Source organism: Chaetodon auriga, chromosome 6 (assembly GCF_051107435.1).
Source record: "Chaetodon auriga isolate fChaAug3 chromosome 6, fChaAug3.hap1, whole genome shotgun sequence".
NCBI lineage: Eukaryota > Metazoa > Chordata > Actinopteri > Chaetodontiformes > Chaetodontidae > Chaetodon > Chaetodon auriga.
The window spans coordinates 10,376,418-10,394,149 of record NC_135079.1 but is presented as its reverse complement, the minus strand read 5'-3'; the positions used below and the strand labels follow the sequence as shown (position 1 = coordinate 10,394,149).

The following is a 17,732-nucleotide window of genomic DNA, read 5'->3' as shown; positions in this document are numbered from 1 at the left end:
ATTTGAAAAAACTTTATTAGAAACCTTACGCGCGAACAGCGGCTGCCAGGTGACAAAAGCTCAGCAGACTGACCGGAAAATAATAGTAAAACATTAAGATAAGGTAAAGAACAACAATGAGAAAGTATTGATATTCAAAACTCAGTTTATTATGTTTGTGATACTTTGATAAACAGTCCCCTGTATAACTGTACACTAAACTACAATAAAATAATTACAGTAAATCTGAAATTACAGCCATTGGACAACTGCATGAAAAGGAATACATTCTAAGAATTTAAACACGTTTTTATATATTGGTATTTAGATATATAGTGTGGGACCACAGGTTCAGGGTGTCTGCAGTGACTGAATGTGTACATAGAGCAGTATGTGGCTTCCATGGCTGGAAACCAACAGAGGTAAACCACATTTCAAAATCACAGGGATGGAAAATCAACATCATGTACTTTTGGGTTACCTCTAAATGTGCTTTCTTTACATCTGAATAATATTGGCAGGTGAGTTACTGATAGGAATTGAGAAGGCTTTTGGGTGCATGTGGTTTGGAATGAAAAGTACACAAATTTGCGTGAAACTACAAATTAGTACTTTTGCTTGTAATGTTTTATGCCAATGCTCCTGCATTTCCAATGATTTTTTTTTTAATCAGCTTCAAACTCATATTAATTTTAACTTGCCAATCTAATTATCCTCAATCTCACTCATATTCTTATTTCATCCAACATTTTGCATTTACAGAGAAGCCACAAATGCCCATCCTGCCTTCTGTCTTTTCCCAGTCTGTAGCATGAGTAAGTCGAGCCAAGTGAAGCTGAGGCCTTCATGCACACTTAACTGCTTCTCCTACAGAAGCATTTTGTTTCCCTACATCCCATTTTCTTCCACAGACTGCACTCCTACATCAGTTTTTTGTGCAAAAAACAAATAAATAAATGAGTAATGTCCTTTATGTGGGCACATACATCACTTTATTGTGTCACTTCTATCCTAGATTGATGCTTGTCACTACCAATGCTATTTTCTGCAATGTACATTTTACATCTTAAGTAACCATAAGTACTTCTGTGCAATTCTCTTTCAATCATACTGTAATACAAGCGTGCCGTTTGGTATAATTATTCTCTGAAATATGTAAATCTACCCTGGCCATGACATTGGAGTATATACAATGCTATTGATATGCCCTATGTACAACCAAAACTGAGTCTCTATCTGTGTGATTGTACTCTAGCAAACAGAAAAGTTGGCGTGTCTTCAGTAAGTCTGTCTACCATTTAATCTTCTGTGTCTTCATCCTTAAGCCCAGATCTGGAAAAAAAAAAGAAGCAGACATTACAAGCTATCACCACAGAGGTCAACGCAGACTGGAAAGTCAGATCAGAGGAAAATAACAGACAGCTCATACCCGAAGAGTGTGGTCCCAGGAACCTGTGCTGAAGGCCGTCCCATCTGGGGAAACGCGCAGTGTGCTGACACGGTTCTCATGTCCAAACAGAATGGAGACCCGTGTTCCTTTGAGAACATCCCAAACGTTTATGGTGTAGTCATTGTAGCCGCCAAACAGTAGTCGTCCTTAAAGATATAAAAAACAAAATGCTTTTAACAGGGTGACTCTAATACAACCTAAAATATTCTATTAATGCTCAGTAAATGCTATTCGGTTGAATAACAAGAACAACAGAGAAGTAACAAAGGGTATATTTCTCACCACTGAGAGAGAAGTCAACACTGGACACCCCAAATATGATGCTCTCTTTGGAATAAATCGCCACTTCTCTGTCTGCCCTTAAGTCATACAGGCGGCACTGTAACAAAGGTTGAATTTTAAAGAGAATTTTCGACATGTTTTCAATTGCACTTTGAGTGGTAAATGTCTGATTACTTACTGTAGCATCATCTGAGCCAGATGCAAATGCATCTCCACTGGGATAGTATCTAAAAGAAGGCACAAAGAGCCACGGTTACGAACAAATTACGCTCATAAAGGCCCGATGGGAAAGATTTGAATATATTAGACTTTCAGCGGCTCTCAGTGGTTATATGAAAACAGATGGAGAATTAATGGGCTAAAAGCAGCACACAGATTTCACCAATTTTCACCTTTACTGTCTCATTTTTCTGCAAACAACAACATAGGCTATCCCAATCATTTGAAAGATGCTAAAACGCATACAAAATTTGCACACAGAGGATTTAAAATATTCAGCATTTTTCTCACTGAATGATAAATATAAAAATATACACTCACATCAGAGCTCAAAGCCAACCACTTACCGCACACTATTTATGTCCGATTCATGAGTTTCAAAGGACTGAATACACTGTCCTGAACGCATGTCCCACACATTCGCCTTCTTATCACAGCCCTGCAATAACACAGAACCATGCAAAATATTTGAAATAATTCAGTGACATTTAAATAGTCACAAGATGCAATGACAGAGGAGGAGGAGGAGGAGGTGGTGGCGTCCTCACCCCTGAAACAAACGTGTTTCCAGTCTCAGAGGGGGCCAGGTCCAGACAGAGCACGTCTGCTGCGTGTCCATGGAAACTCTGCAACAGCTGCCCACTCTCGACGTCCCATAATGCACAAGTTCCATCCCCGCTGGACGTCAGGATCTTTAACATGAGCGGACAGTGAGGAGGAAGAACAAGGGCTGCTCTGAAGTTCAGTAAAAATGGGCTAACACGCGGCTATAAATGGATTGTCTTTGCTGCGTGAAACGTCATGTGACCAGGACATCAAACCAGGAGCAACTGGCTGCTGTGAATTATTAACAAAGCTCTTTTCACTGGAACATGGAGAGCAGTGATTTCTGATTAATAATGAGCCAGAAATAGTGACGAATAGAAAGAAAGCTGTGTTTGCATTAACCTAAATGTTAGTAAAAAGTGGGAAAACATGAAACACATGACTATAATATCTCTATGTATATTTCATTCAGTTGCTTTTGGTGTTTTTGTGGATGTTTTTTGGGGGGTTGGTGGAAATTCTCACCTGCATATCCGAGTTGGTGAAGCTACAGGCAGACAGGTAGTTTGTGTGCATGGCCACGGATTTCTTCTTGGCAGCCAAGTTCTCATTCTTGTCCAGAGACAGAGGATACACCGAGCATTTGTTGTCCAGGCCCCTGTGACAGAAAACAAGCACAGTTTACCGGCTGAACAACAGAAAACCATAGAGATGACACATCACATTTGGATGATCACAGGTAGAAAGACACTCACCCACAAGCCACAGCACAGCCGGAGGGGGCGTAGGCGCAGGCCATCACCCAGGTGCAGGGCATTGTCACAGCATGCTCCTAATGAACATCAAAAGACAAAGCTGCATGAGCCGCACCAGGACAGTGAGATGAAACAAAATCATTAGGCATAATTAGAGCAGCACAGTGAGCGTTAGGCTGGTCGACATGAGCAGTTCAAAATCAGACACTTTAAAAGACATTTTTAGACATTCATGCGGTCAATTTTCTACTCTGGTAGCAATTTCTAGTGTCCCTTCCTCTACGTCTCCTCCTATCTGTTATGCCTCATAAGGTTGATTTTCTACAGATATCAGGAAAATTCTCAATCAGACGCTCAGCGGATGATTTTTCTATAAAATGGCAACATTTGGTGACATTCACAATAATTTAAAGACTCTACGTATCAGTTTATGTGACCTGATGATATTCATAAAACATATTTGAGAAGCTATACACACACATACTCTTCTCTTTAATATGTGTGAATTTAAATATCTTATTGCGTTAAAAGGAAGGAAGGATTTTTAAATGTCAGCATCTTTCTTTCTGTGGTAAAACACCTGCATGTTGAAAAAGAGAAGTTACCTTGTTGGTAGTGAAAGCATCCCATACAATCACTTTCCCATCCTGCATCAGAAGATTAGAAATTAGTACGGCATAAAATGCATTTCTCCAATTTCAAACCTGGCTCTCTGAGTAACTGGGATTAAAAGCAGAGTGTGTGACCTGTGAGGAGCTGACGATCCTCCTCTTGTCCTTACACCAGTCCATACACAGAACTTTGTTGCCATGTCCCTTCAGAGTTCTCCGGGTCTTCATGACAAACTGACCCAGCCCCTCCACCTTCTCTGCCACCTGATGTACTGCACACACACACACACACACACACACACACACACACACACACACACACATTCAGATGCACATATGCACAATACATTAACCCCCCTTCTGTATACATCCTCTGTTAATATTCCCAGCAGCAGTAAGGATTAAACACACTGGGCCTTGGCTGAATGCATGAATATGTTGAATTAACCTTTGATTGATCTGTCTTGTCCTCCATTACCTCCTGCGAGCATCTCATAAAACAAGTAAATACAAATAACCTGCTTATTTATCATATTTTTAATTTAATATCTCTGTTGCTGCCGTATTGCTGAGACATGATTGGACAAAACCACAGGTCTGCATGGAAGGATGCGAGCACCGGGCTGTAAAATGGGAGGCAAACAAACAGCCCGCTTTAGTCCAATCAGAGGTAACGTCGGGTCAATTGTCACTTTGACCAAATTCGCATCCCTGTACCGCTGACGACATCTGTCCTCTCGCTAGAACACATTCGGCTGTAAATGGGACATTTGCGGTTATTTGTCCCGTCACACTGTTATCGCAGACGTGGACCGAGGCCTCTCCATTTTTCGGTACTCACGCTCGACGTCGTGCAGCTTCGCTCTTTCCTCCTCCAGCTTCGACTTCAGCGTCTCCGACTCCGTTTTGAGATGGGCCAGAGTCTCGTTCAGCTGTACCTCCTGTGTCGCCATTTCAGGGATTAGAGGGGATCTCATATATTTCCTTTGTGCAGGCAGCGATCGGCAGCGAAAAGGCTTAAAGCGGAGCTAACAGCTGATGCTGCTGTCATGACGTCAGAGGGAGAAGATGCTCCTCCAGAGGAGGAGGAGGAGGAGGAGGAGGAGGAGGAGGAGGATCCTGCATCCTGATAATGCTACTGCTGCTCCATAGGGGCTGCCTGCATCCTCAGCAGCAACACGGCCCCACGCCTACTCTACAGCTGAATAATGCATTTAAATACATATTCAAAAACGACGTGGAAAACACAAAGCTGTGTCTGAAAGGCACAAACACAGCAGACACAGAAGGTACTCTGGCATTTTAAACACAAAAGACCAATTATTTCAAAGCAATCACAAAATCATATTTAATAACTGTTACAAGAAATGTATTTTTTAAAGAAATACATTATAATTTTGAATAATCCTCCGGTGCAAGTATTCAAAACACTGTTGAGTTTTATTTCATTTTCACATTTTAACACTGAGGTCTTTGTTTTTTTGTTTTAATTAAAAAAGAAGAAGACAAATATTCTACAGTTAAAATCAAATACACACAGCTGGTATTTAACTGGCTCATATTTCAGTATTTTTAGACTGGCTATATTTAAATTTGGAGAAGAAAGCAAAAGAGAAAAAAAAAGAAAAAAGAAATGACTCATTTTTGCCCCACTGGACCTTCATTCCGAGCAGTGCAAAGAAGGCTCTGAAACTGCATGTACGCCTGGATGTTGACAGGGCAGCTGCCTTCAGATGGATTGTTTTGTCTGACTAACAGGCAAAAATCCAATGAAATTCAGTTTACAATGACAAATATGCAAGAAAACAAGCAAATCCTCACACTGGAGAAGATGAATTTTCTGTGCATGAATCGATTAAAAATTACCAAAAAAAAAAAAAATATTTGAAGTAATATGAAAATCCAAGCGAGCAAGAGATTTTCTTTTGGATGTGGACGTTACCTCTGCACAGCCTGGCCTGAATTTTAAATATCTGGTGTACACTGTTTACATATTTACATGTACAATAAGACACAGCTAAATGTCACACTGGACTATGAATCAGTCACGAGGAATGAGAGGTCAAAGGCTGGCTGTGTCAGATCCTGGTTAGGAAACCCAGATGAAGGCTGCTGGGGACCTGCAGCAGCTCCAGAGCCTGCGAGGACGGGCAGAAAGGAAACGTGACCTGGAAGCGGTAGTCTGAGTCCAGCATGAGCTGTGAGGAGCCGTCACGATCTTGTAGTAATGACTGCAACAAGGAGTGCGTTGGCAGATTCAGTGAGGTGCAAGTATGACAGGAAAACAAGTCTTTCATGGCAGTAAAAATGAGCAACACAGCTCACCTGAACTTTGCGGACAAATGACGACGTCACCCTTTTCTCAAAGTCGTCAATGGGCGTGTAGGAGTTCAAAATCTTGACGATCTAAAAATTTGAATGTGAGTTTTGTTTCACATTAGTATGAAGCTGCTTTTTTATATATATATATACAAATGTGTGGCCTGAACAAAGCACCTGCACAGGGTTGAGTTCGGTGCATTTCTCAGTGATCTCCTTGGCGTCGTCATCAGTGGACTTGTTGACTTGCAGTAGCCAGGCGGCCTGAGACAACGGCCTCAAAGTGTCTATAGCATTAGAGCTTTGCAGCTCCTTCTCCTTCACCCATTCCTCCAGGTAACTGATGTTGCACCTAAACAAACAGAGAAGCTATGAACTAAGTTTTGTCTGAACAATAAAAATAAATAAATAACTATCATAAAAAATGACCACAGACCTGATTTGCATCCCCTTCCTGCAGGAACACATGTCTTTGCGCAGCATGATGCTGTTGAGGGTGGTCGCACCAACTACGAAGAAGAGCTGCTTCACGGCCTGTTTGATGAGGCCCTGCTCCATGCCATGCTGGCTCATGGTGGAGTGGAAAACGCTGAGCTGCTGAACGATGGAGGAGATGGTGCACGTCTCCGAGTCCTCGTAGATGCTGTTGGAGCGCTTCCTGAAGCCCGTCGGCTTCATGCTGGAGATCCCCTGTAAACTCTCGTGCTCCAGCATACCGGGTACTGCCGGACAAGAAGGCGAAGCATTTTAGGTTGCTTACAATGCAATAAAAATCTGCATGTGATGAGCTTTGCAATACCAATTGCAGGAGTGAGGCTCTTTTCCATGATCGTGATAAACTGGTGGTAGATGTGGATGGCCAGGTCGCTGAGAATCTGTCTGTATTCTGACAAATCAAAGTTCTGCAGGCAGTTCTTCTTCTGGCGAGGAGTGCTTTGTTTCATGAACTCCTTTTGAGAACAGAAAGGAAAACAAGGGAATGTCAGAGTGTTACTGCATACTGTGCTGCTACTGTATATGATGCCACAGACAGACAAAACCGTGATAAAGTACAGTAAACACACACCTCCTCCCCGCTGTACTGCTTCAGACAGTTGAGCAGATGATACGTGTTCGAGAGCCAGAACGACAGCAACTCAAAGTCTTTTTGGTGAGTCTGAAATGAAAAAGTGTCAGGTGCTATTTGCTTTCATTTATTTTTAGCAACCCAATGATATTTTTATAGATTTAGGATATTTTAATTATGCAGCTTGCTTTTCAGATCATCAATATCACAAAGTGAAATAATGGATTTAAAGTAAACTGCGGCCAACACACAAGCGATCTAATCTTAAGTAAGGATCTGACTTATTGCTTTTGGATTAAACTCATGATTTATTCAGCCAGCAGAGATAAAGGCTAATGGACACAGAATTAACCTCACCATGATGATCTTTTTGACAGCACCAATGATAGCATTCATAATAGACTTGAGTTTGGTTTCATCGTTCAGGAAGTCGGCATGGCGGACGCACATGAAGAGGATGTAAGCTGGCAGGCCGGGGATCATATTGACCACCACACCTCTGGGCTTCAGGTCTGTGAAAGTTCATCAAGTTATTGTGTGTCCCTGCTCAAACACTGTTGCTTTTAAAGTAAAAAATGAACAGGTTTAACAGACATGATACAGAGGACAAATACCCAGAATGATGTTTTGAATGAGCCTGGGTTCGTCCTCTCTCTTGTACTCCAGCATGCCGAGGTAGTCTTTGGGAATGGCAGGCGCAGGCGTTTGCTTGGCTGTGTGAGAAACATGACAGTGATGAACATGGAGATGTTTGATTTGATTTGATAGAAGCCACGGTGCTACCTTTCTGTGATGTTTCAAGGCTCTTTATTTGATTCTGGAGTTTCTTTATTAATCTGTCTTTCTGGTCGAGCAGCTCCTCAAAGTCCTGAAAGAGAAGATGAACTCGTTACCGTCTTTCACGCAATCAAGACATGCATTCACACACTATTGATCCACACACACCATATTCTCAGCAGTTAGCCGTGAAGCCTCCTGTCTCAGTTTGCTCCTGGCCTCGCTCTCCATCAGCTGCTGTCTCTTCAAGTGATCATTCTCCTCCTCCAGCTCCTCTATTTGGCCGAGAAGCTCCCTCTTCAACTCCTCCAGCTCCTCAACTTTCTCCTCGAAGTGCCTAGAAAGCAACAAAAATCAGCACGACTCAGAAATGACCCACACTTCTTTAATCACGACTCAGTATTCCTACCTGCGCTGTGAGCTCTCTTCTTTAATCTTCTTTTGAAGAACATGAGCGATCTCCTCAGTTTTTTCTATTGGGGGGCAAAAAAATAAAAGAAGAAGTAAAATGTGCAGAAGAGCTTCATAGTGAAACAGATGGAAAAAACACACAGATCTACCTGTTAGCTCTCTGCTCTGCTCTTCTACATGGGTCTCCAGTTCTTGTTTTTGTCTCTGCAGCTCTGAAACCTGCAGTTTCAGCTCTGGTATAACCTGCGGATCACATTACATAAAGGGAGAAGCACAAATCAACTTACATTCTGCACCTTATGTCTCCTAATGTGTGAAATAGGGAATGATGAGAGCCATAACGCACTGAGTTCTCACTGCTGAGCCTGGACACCTCTTGGCGAATATTCTCGTTGATGTCACTTTTCTCCTGGAACAGGTCTTGCAGCTTGCTGTTCTCATTTTGAAGGTGGTCCACTTTCAATTTCAAGCCCTCCACCTGGGTTTCATGGCTTTCCTTCTGCTCCCGCTGGTGGTTTTCCAGTATTCTGCCATCACAGGTGGAAACATGTCAAACAAAGGTTTGTCACAACAGACTGGACAACACTGACTTTAAGTGAGCGGACTGCTGTTGTGTGGTAAGTAAAAAAATAGACCTGGTGGCTTTCTGTAGGCTATCGAAGGCTTCCAGCAAGTCTTCAACTTCACACATCTCCTCAGAGTTGCCTGAAGTTAGCCTTCAGAGAAACAATGTGTGAGATTAAATGCCTAAAGGAGTTAAAGAACAACTACAGGAGAGAAGGGGGAAACTTAAAATATCTGGATTACCCCAAAAGAACCTCCTCTTCAACAACACCACCAAGAAGCTGTCTCGTGATATCGTTCATTTTAACTGCAGAAAAATATTCAGGGATCATCATCAAAGTATTGTACGTAACTGAAATGAAGTTATCGCAGTCAAAGCCTTTACCTCGGGCTTGTTCCGACTGCTGCTTCATCTTTCGGTCCATGTTATTCCTCTGATTTTGCAGGTTGTTGAGATCTCTGCGTAGCTCGGGAATGACCTTGACATGTTTGGTGAGCTGGACGACCTGGTCCTGCAGGTCAGAGTTCACCTGGCCCCCCTCCTCCATCTTCCTCTGCAGGCTGACTCTCTCCTCTTTCAGTCTCTTTACCTCCTCCTTCAGAGTTTCCACCTCCCTCTCGTGGTCTTGTTTCAGCATCTCAGTGTTGTTCTCTGCAATCCTGCCAAGAGTCATCTCATCAACTACCTGAATAAACTGAAGAAGCTGTGCCAAAGTTTGCTCTGGCTCAAAGAATGATTTGCTCTATGCTGTAGATGAGGCAGATCGCACACTTTCATCGCTTACTTTCTGAGCCGTGCTTCATTTTCTTTCTCTTCCAGAAGATTTCTCTTTATTTGATCAAAGCTCTCTGTAAGAATGTAAAACCGGTCACAAATTCAGTACAAATTACAAGATTACACAATTACAAGAGTAGAACACAGAGGACTCTTTATTCCTTTTACCTTTGGACTCTTTGGTGGAAGCTTCAAACTTTCTTTCCAGGTTCTGCTTTTCAAGGTTTACTGCATCTTTTTCCTTTTGAAGCTGCGCAATTGTCTGGAGCAACAACAAATATGTGTTGTTGAAAGGGCTCAGAAGTCAAAACACACACAACTGTATGAAAGCATCAACTTCGAGACTGACCAGACTAGCATCTTCTTTCGCTTTCTTCTCTCTTGCCTCCAAAGATGCCTTCTGATTGGTTAGTTTTTCCAGCTGTGCTTCCAGACCCTGAAGCCTGTCCGTGGTTTGAGAGTGGGAGTTGGCCACGCTTGTCAGTCTTTCCATCAATCCACGGTTCTCTTTGTTCTGTGAGGACACATGGATTCAGTTACATCCTCTATGGAAAAGCCGCGACTGGAGGAACTTTGGAAGCATCTTTACCTGCTCTTCAATCTTCTTTCTGAGCTGCTGCACCCTGTACGAGAGCTGAACATTAAGCACCAGCCGACGCATAGTTTGAAAACGCCGCCGTGCCAGCCAGGCTCTGGCATACTTCTGTAGAACCAGGGCTTTCTGCTCCTCCACCATCTGAGCATTAACAATGAGATGGCAGGGCAAGAATTACATGTGGTTACATCTGTACTTTCATCATGCTGCAACCCTAATTCCAAAAAAGTTGGGACACTGTGTAAAAGCTAAATAAAAACAGAGTGCACTCATTTATAATTGAACTGCCCATGTCGTGATATCCTTTATACAGTCATGTGTTCACAAAGTGGTGAACCTCTCTCCATCCTTGCTTGTTAACAACTGAGTCTTTCTTTTCATACCCAATCATGACACTATCACCTGTTACCAATGAACCTGTTTACCTGTGGAATGTTCCAAACAGGTGTTTTTGGAGCATTCCACATCTTTCCCAGACCCAATATGTTGCTGCATCAAATTCAGAATAAGCATAAATTTACAAAAGTCTTTGGACTGTTTTCAGTTGAATATATGTCACAAATGATGAGCAAATTACCACACTCTTATTTATGTCTCAAACCTCAGCCCAACTTTTCTGGGATCAGGGTGATTAATTAACTAATCTTCAGTTACAGACCTTCTTGTGCTGTTTACGGGCCACCCAACCTCGTGTGAAGGCCTGGATGGTGACGGTGGCCAGATGGACTACCTGGTAGATCTGTCTCATGCGGTAACCTCTCCAGTGCCTCTGGATCACCACTGACGCCCAGGCCTGCTTCAGTGTTGCAGCGCTCACTGTTTTACTGCAGGTTCACAAACAAAACAGGACCCTGTCAGAACCCGAGCAGATACAAGAGAGAATGCAGGACAACAAAACTGCAAGTAAACGCCTCTAACCGGACTGTCCTCTTTCCACGGATGTACTCTTGGAGGATGATGGCTGCCTCTCTGATGCGCAAGTACTTCCTCCTCTGGCTCCACCCCCGGATGTGTTTCTGGATGGTCACGCAGGCTCCTCTCAGCCGGTCCAGGCGCAGCTTCTCAAGATAAGCTACCTGACCGGCTCGGAAGAAGATCTTTGTCCGACCAAACTTGTACTGGTTGGGGTCCTACCGATCAAGCCATGAGGCCAAAGTGATACACAGAAATTCCATAATGCATGATTGTATCTACAGGCAAAGCAAAAGCGGCGGCTAACCTGAATCAACCTCTGCAACACGTTCTTGCAGGTCTGTTTCCTGTCGTTGAGGTCGGCCTCCTGATGCGACATTAGGATACTGTATCGGCTGTAAAACTCAATGTACGTCCACCTGCGAACATCATCATCTGTCACTACAACAAGATCATACGGAGATGAGAAGATTATAATTTGGCCCTTGCACAATCTACTAATAGAGGATCACCTGGACGGATAGCTCTGTGCACTGATACGAATAGTTTCAAGGACTCCGCAGGCTCGCAGCTGCTGCACCACCCTCCTGGAGTCATATCTCAAAAAGTAAGCAAACACTCACATAAAACCAAAAACATGGTGAACACAGAGTGGATCACATCAACCACAGTTTCATCAGTACTCACTCAAACGGGAGCTTTTCATCATTGGGCTTGATGCAGCGCACATAGTGAGGGGTGGTTGCATTCAGTGTTTCCATCAGTAAAGAGAGGGAGCTGCTGAACTACATTCAACAACAAAGTTCAAGAGAAGGGATAAAAATACAAACGGGTACATGCAGAAAATTAAACTTCAGCGAGGGAGTTCAAATCTCCGGCGAGTAAACATTTTCACCTTATCTCCCACAGAGGTTCTCAGCTGTTTATTGGCTGGTTTCACTCCGGGCCGGGCAGGCCTCACTTTGATACTTTTACTGTTCGCAGTGCTTTTCTCCTCCTCTTGGAAAAAGTTGGCCAGAAAAGGAAACTGATAACAGTTGCAGGCAGGAGGAATGTGTTAAAACGAGATAAAACAAGGCTGCATGGGTTGGCTTTGATGTTACATATGTTTTGCTTTTTAACCACTGTGACATTACCTTACTGTCTCTCATAATGTCGACCAGTTCTTCATAGAGAGTGTCTCGGTTCTTTTCAAGAAATCCTCTGCACTGATATTCCACCTGTTAATGGAAAAATGTATGTCAGCCCTCCAAAGGCATTAATAGTTAATAACAGTAGGAGTCATTTTTGTGCAGCACGATACAGGAAATGTGTTTCTCAGAGTTACCAGACAGCACCTTGTCTGCGAAGTGTTGAATCACGAATGCCTCACTTGATAACTTGGGTTTCTCAAACAGAGGACTGGGCTCAAGGTAGGTGAAAAGCTTTTGCAGCCAGCTTTGATCGGTGCCCTGAGGAAACTGTAAAGTAAAAACATGAATGAAAAGGAGGTACAGCAATCATAAAAAGGACTAAAGAAGAAGAGAAAATGTCTAAAAGCTAATGTCACGTCCTTTCAATTACCAAACATTCTTCATCAAGCAAGTCAAGGATCCCCATCTTTGCTTCAATCAGGTCGATGACCGGCTGATTGTCATAGAAATCTATCAGCGTCCACGGGATGTCCTCTTTCATGTACTCCTCTTGCTCCAGCTTGAACACATGCTGATTGAAGAAAGACAAGAGAATAACCCTCTGCGCTGATAAAGGGGTGTACACAGCTTCTGCAGCGATGATGGGACGTCTGCCATGCATACCAAGTTAAACTGCTGTTGAAGCTTTTCATTTGCATAGTTGATACAGAACTGCTCGAAGCTGTTGATGTCAAACGTTTCAAACCTGAGGACAAAAGGACATCAATATCACATCAACAGCGGGAGCTAAAGTGACCTGAATTACCAAACAGCTGAGGATAAAAAGTGTTGTATCTGCTTTACCCATAAATGTCCAGAACGCCTATGAAAGTGTGCTGCTTTCCGGCAACCTGCAGGGCTCTGTTTATCCTGTTAATGATACAGTCAAACAGGTGGGCGTAGATCTGCTTGGCGAGGGCATCTCTGGCATTCACTGCCCTCTCTTTGGGCACCGGCTTCACCACCGTCTCAGCCACCAGAACGATCCTCCGATGGCACAGCCAACGCACCAACCCGTCCGCGCTCACACCCAGCAACTCACAGAAGACCAGCATGTGTGGATCACTGGGCTGGAAGATGTGCAAATTTTGCATTGAGCCTTGTGCAAGTTTTCAGATCGAAACAAAAAGCAATTTATGACTCGGAGAGTTGAGACTCACAGGAACTGATGATTTGTCACTTCCAGAGCTTCTGATCTCCACGTTTCCCAAATGCAGGATGGCCGCCAGAACTTTGAACACATCTGACTGGAAGACCTCTGTCAACCCTGGAGAAGCGCAGAGGAAGGTAAAGCTAGCATAAAAACAGTGAGAGCAGTTAGAGTCTGACAGCTGAGGCGTGTTTTTACCCAGCAGTGAGAAGGTCCGCTGAGTCTCCTCCATGTCTTTCTTGTCATCCACACCTTCAATGGCGATCTCACCACCCATGCAGGTGTACCGGAATTTATCTGCACTCACTGCAGAGAATGTATAATTAGGTGCATTTACAATGAAATAACCATAATATCAATAAATATGAGTATGATTGTAAGACTGCTCTAAGCCAATCAGATTAAACAACCTGCAGAGTAAACCCTGAGCGCAAACACTCACACAGTCGTAGATTCTTGAACTCTGGCAGGTGAGCACAGGAGCACATCTGGTAGAATATGTGATAGTTTCGCTCGTTGTCTGCCTGAATAAAACAAGAATGGCATTATTATGGTTCAGATATAAGACATTTCAATATCTAAGGCATCTTCAGCCTATACACTACCTGAAAAATCACTCTGGATTTCTCTAAGAGGTAGGTCCTCATGTTTGCTCCGGTAATCCGGTACCTCTTGTCAAAGCTGATCTCTGTGTACTTCCCAAAACGGCTGCTGTTGTCATTCCGGGTGGTCTTTGCATTTCCTATCGCCTGAGAGAAAACCACCTCAGATCATCGGGTGTCTATTCAAGTTACCACAACGACATGTTTTAATGAATGCATTGGGCGCATGAAAACGGCAGCTGATGAGTTTAACATTGTCACAGCACTGAAACATGGATCCTTTGTCAGCTCAGTGCAGAGAATGGTGACGTGTTGCCTGTGAGAGGGGCTTCTGGTCCAGTCAAATCATACCTCTGTTATTGGATTGGACGCCAGGACTTTGTCTTCAACCCGAGTCTTACTTCCAGATTTGCTTACGACCGCAAAGTACCTCATAGCGTATCGAGCAGACACGGTTTTACCGGCTCCAGATTCACCGCTGACGATGATAGACTGGTTCTTGTAGTTTCTGAGAAAAAAAGGGGGTATGTACACTGTTAATATTAAGACTGTATATTCGACTTCATACGATCACTTCAGCTTTCATTTACCTGGCCATCTGTTTGTAAGCCTCCTCTGCCACTGCAAATATATGAGGGTCCATGTCTCCCATGTTCTGGCCTGAGTAGGCGTGAATGATTGCATCTCCATAGATATGCAGCTGTTTGTATGGATTTACAGCCACCAGTATAATACCTGAAAATGAGGAAACAGCACAGGCTGAGCCAAGAGCACAACCTGCCGACTGCCTGCACCTCAGTGCTTACATATACTCTGACAGCCAAATTTGTCTCAACAGTACCGCAGTAGGTATAGATGATTCTGGACTCCACAAATCGCACTTTGAGATTATGCAGCACTGCAGGCTCATGCAGGTAGCTGAGAGCTGTGAGGTCGTTCTCCCCCACCAAGATGTCCGGGTTGCGAAGAGGAGGGAGTTGTGGTTTTGACGGGTCAACAGGGTAGTGCTGCTTCTGTACAGTGACAGGTGGTGTAAAACAGTCAGCTGCTGCTTCTCACCATCATAAAACCTGCTGCGGTTGTGTGTGAGGGTTTTATTGGTCACATGTTACTTACTGTGCCATCTTCAAGAAGCAACTCAAGAACAGCGTCCCCAGAATGAAAGTTTCTGATAATCTCGGCTGATTTCCACACATGTTCTGCATCTGCTATCCACACTCTGTTGTACTAAGGGGACAAGATTTCAGTGGTGACATGTTAATAATTTAACAGTTTTACTATTTAGTTATTACAGAATATAACAGTGTGTTAATGCAATGCTATTCCCTGTGTGAACATTTACTTAATTAACTAGGAGGACCTTCATTTATTTGGCATTTAACCCCAAGGCATCATAGCTCACATCTATATTAACAGCTCATACTGACTGAAGTTGAGGAGGAGTAAAGAGCTGAGCATTTACACTTAAAATGCCTTTGGGTCCAGGCTCCTCTACATCCCTGCAACTTCCCCGAGCCCTGACAAAGTTTCCATATGTCTCTGTAAAACAACGTGGGGGGATTATTATCTCTGCTGAAAAAAAAAAAAAACAGGGAGCTGTTTTCTTACCTCGGTGTACAGTTCCCACAGAGCCATTTTTTATGCATTATGGTTTTAACTTCTCGTCAGTTAGTATTTGTTTACCACCTGCTGTCACTGTACTTTCCAGGTTACCAACAAACTTCTTCCCTGAGCCTCGCAACTATGACAGTCAAGCAACATAAAGTTACATCGCTTTTCCGGTTGTTATTTTCAAAATAATTCTCACTGAATTAAAAATCTTCGAAGGTCTACATTTAGCGTACGTTATCCTTTAAATAATAACCTAAGTATATGTCTGTCAGGTTAAACGAAGCTTCAATAAAATGCACTACTAATGTTACACTACGTATGCATTAGTTACTTTATAACTATGTTCAGAGCGTTGGAAACCAGTTATGCGAAGGACAAACCTGACGCTTTTATTCTGAAGGTGAGCTCTCTCATATTCCAGGTGAGTCTCGTGTCTTCCTGGATGACTTGTCGCTCACCTGCTGCGGACTTTGGCTGTGTGACTCCGCCCTCCCGTCTTGTGACAGCGGCTTGCCGGAGTGGGTGTGCTCGTTTGATCAAGGATCGAGACAACAAAAGAAACCGGATGCAGACCACAGCCAACTCACTACATGTGAACCCATAGCAGTCAGTGTTTTACCACAAGAATGGTTGAAAAGTGATTTCTAAGAAAAATCCTTGTACTTGCTTCACCCTCATTATCACTGCATTTGAAAAACTGAGAAAACAGGGAATGAGAGAAAGACATCCAATAGGAAAAAAAACCTAAACAATTCTGGTCTGCAAAGCTGAGAGGGTTAAACTTTAAACCATGACATTAACTAATTTCGATTTTTTTTTGGCATTTTTATATGTTAAGCGTTTGCACATACAGAGCATAAAAGATAACATCCTGAGGCAGCATAGCAAGGTGAGCATGGAAGGTTCAGGTGTCAGTTACATCAGTCCTGTACATGCACATTTCTTAATGCAAATTAATTCAGAGATCCCCAAACTTTTCCATGTGCAGGACTCTCAAACAGATCTGGTTTGAAGTCTTGTGGACCAAGTTCATGTCAAGTCATCAAACAGATGAGGGTTAGAGTGCACATCCTCATTCCATTTGTTCCATGAAGGATATCTACTGTTAGATACCATTTTAAACCTTATTACAGAACCATGACACTATGACTTTGACAACAGTTATTGTGCCAGTGCCAGGAAACAGAATACTAAATATAACTGAAATATTCTATATTCTATCAGGGATTAAAAGACCCCACTTTGGGGGGAAAAAAAGCTTGAGACACAAGATCCATAAAACCTCATGAGGTAGTGAAGTATTTTTAAATAAACCAAATCTTCTAATTGAAAAGCCGGCCTTTAATATGGCCGACAACATGAAGACTGGTTAAATACATACTTGAAATCTTTTCTGCTCCTTCCCCTTGTCCTGGCATAAATACTGTAACATCACCTGACATTAATAGTTACAGAAAAAGAAAGTTACAGAAATAAAAGTGCTTGTGAATTTCATCTTGAGACTCTTTTCACATCAAAATCAGATGTTCATTAGTGTTTGAACATTGCACATTGTTTTTCATGTATATTTTTTAAAAAATGTCCATGGTAACAATCCAATTCATGGTTACCAGGACACATTTATCTATCCCATGATCAGAAACCTGCACATGTGATGTGAAAAGTCAAATTTCCTTGCATGAGCTTAGATAAACCATTCCCATGAATGCATTTAAGAACCCTTAGGTTGAATATGTACTCTCAACACCTGTATCAGTAATACATCAGGTGTTACAAGAGATGACCTTTAAATGTTTTTTGCAGATTCATTATTCAGTTATTACTCTTTGGCTATGTACTGCTGAGAAGCTAATACATAGATACATGTAAAAACCTTATTCTGCTGCAGTATTACAATAATCAGTTATAGTGAACTGGTACAAACTTTGGTAAAACA

At 42.7% G+C, this 17,732-nt stretch overlaps 2 protein-coding genes across 3 annotated transcripts; both read right to left on the bottom strand.

Moving 5' to 3' along the window:
- Window positions 1-127: 127 nt before the first annotated feature.
- On the bottom strand, window positions 128-5,034 carry gnb5a (guanine nucleotide binding protein (G protein), beta 5a). The gene is made up of 11 exons (XM_076732745.1): window positions 4,684-5,034; window positions 3,978-4,114; window positions 3,837-3,878; window positions 3,232-3,308; window positions 3,002-3,134; window positions 2,479-2,622; window positions 2,278-2,369; window positions 1,890-1,938; window positions 1,712-1,808; window positions 1,409-1,575; window positions 128-1,311 (listed from the first exon to the last, which is right to left on the bottom strand). Exons 1-11 carry the CDS (start codon window positions 4,817-4,819, stop codon window positions 1,300-1,302), a joined length of 1,086 nt encoding a protein of 361 aa, XP_076588860.1. The 5' UTR covers window positions 4,820-5,034; the 3' UTR covers window positions 128-1,299.
- A 231-nt stretch (window positions 5,035-5,265) lies between these two features.
- Window positions 5,266-15,862, bottom strand: myo5c (myosin VC). Of its 2 annotated transcripts, XM_076732744.1 has the most exons (40): window positions 15,794-15,862; window positions 15,302-15,412; window positions 15,027-15,198; window positions 14,776-14,920; window positions 14,537-14,693; window positions 14,189-14,332; window positions 14,026-14,107; window positions 13,782-13,889; window positions 13,594-13,700; window positions 13,238-13,503; window positions 13,058-13,139; window positions 12,825-12,965; window positions 12,599-12,721; window positions 12,398-12,481; window positions 12,157-12,288; window positions 11,949-12,046; window positions 11,774-11,860; window positions 11,569-11,680; window positions 11,268-11,479; window positions 11,008-11,173; window positions 10,344-10,490; window positions 10,104-10,268; window positions 9,923-10,016; window positions 9,765-9,828; window positions 9,365-9,639; window positions 9,223-9,286; window positions 9,051-9,131; window positions 8,762-8,942; window positions 8,565-8,658; window positions 8,414-8,477; window positions 8,173-8,341; window positions 8,011-8,095; window positions 7,842-7,940; window positions 7,585-7,739; window positions 7,228-7,317; window positions 6,961-7,111; window positions 6,598-6,883; window positions 6,339-6,513; window positions 6,168-6,248; window positions 5,266-6,073 (listed from the first exon to the last, which is right to left on the bottom strand). In XM_076732744.1, exons 1-40 carry the CDS (start codon window positions 15,818-15,820, stop codon window positions 5,921-5,923), a joined length of 5,229 nt encoding a protein of 1,742 aa, XP_076588859.1. In that variant the 5' UTR covers window positions 15,821-15,862; the 3' UTR covers window positions 5,266-5,920. The 2 variants fall into 2 exon arrangements, with proteins under 2 accessions (XP_076588859.1, XP_076588858.1); XM_076732743.1 differs by having other exon boundaries at window positions 9,223-9,639.
- Between the last annotated feature and the right edge of the window lie 1,870 nt (window positions 15,863-17,732).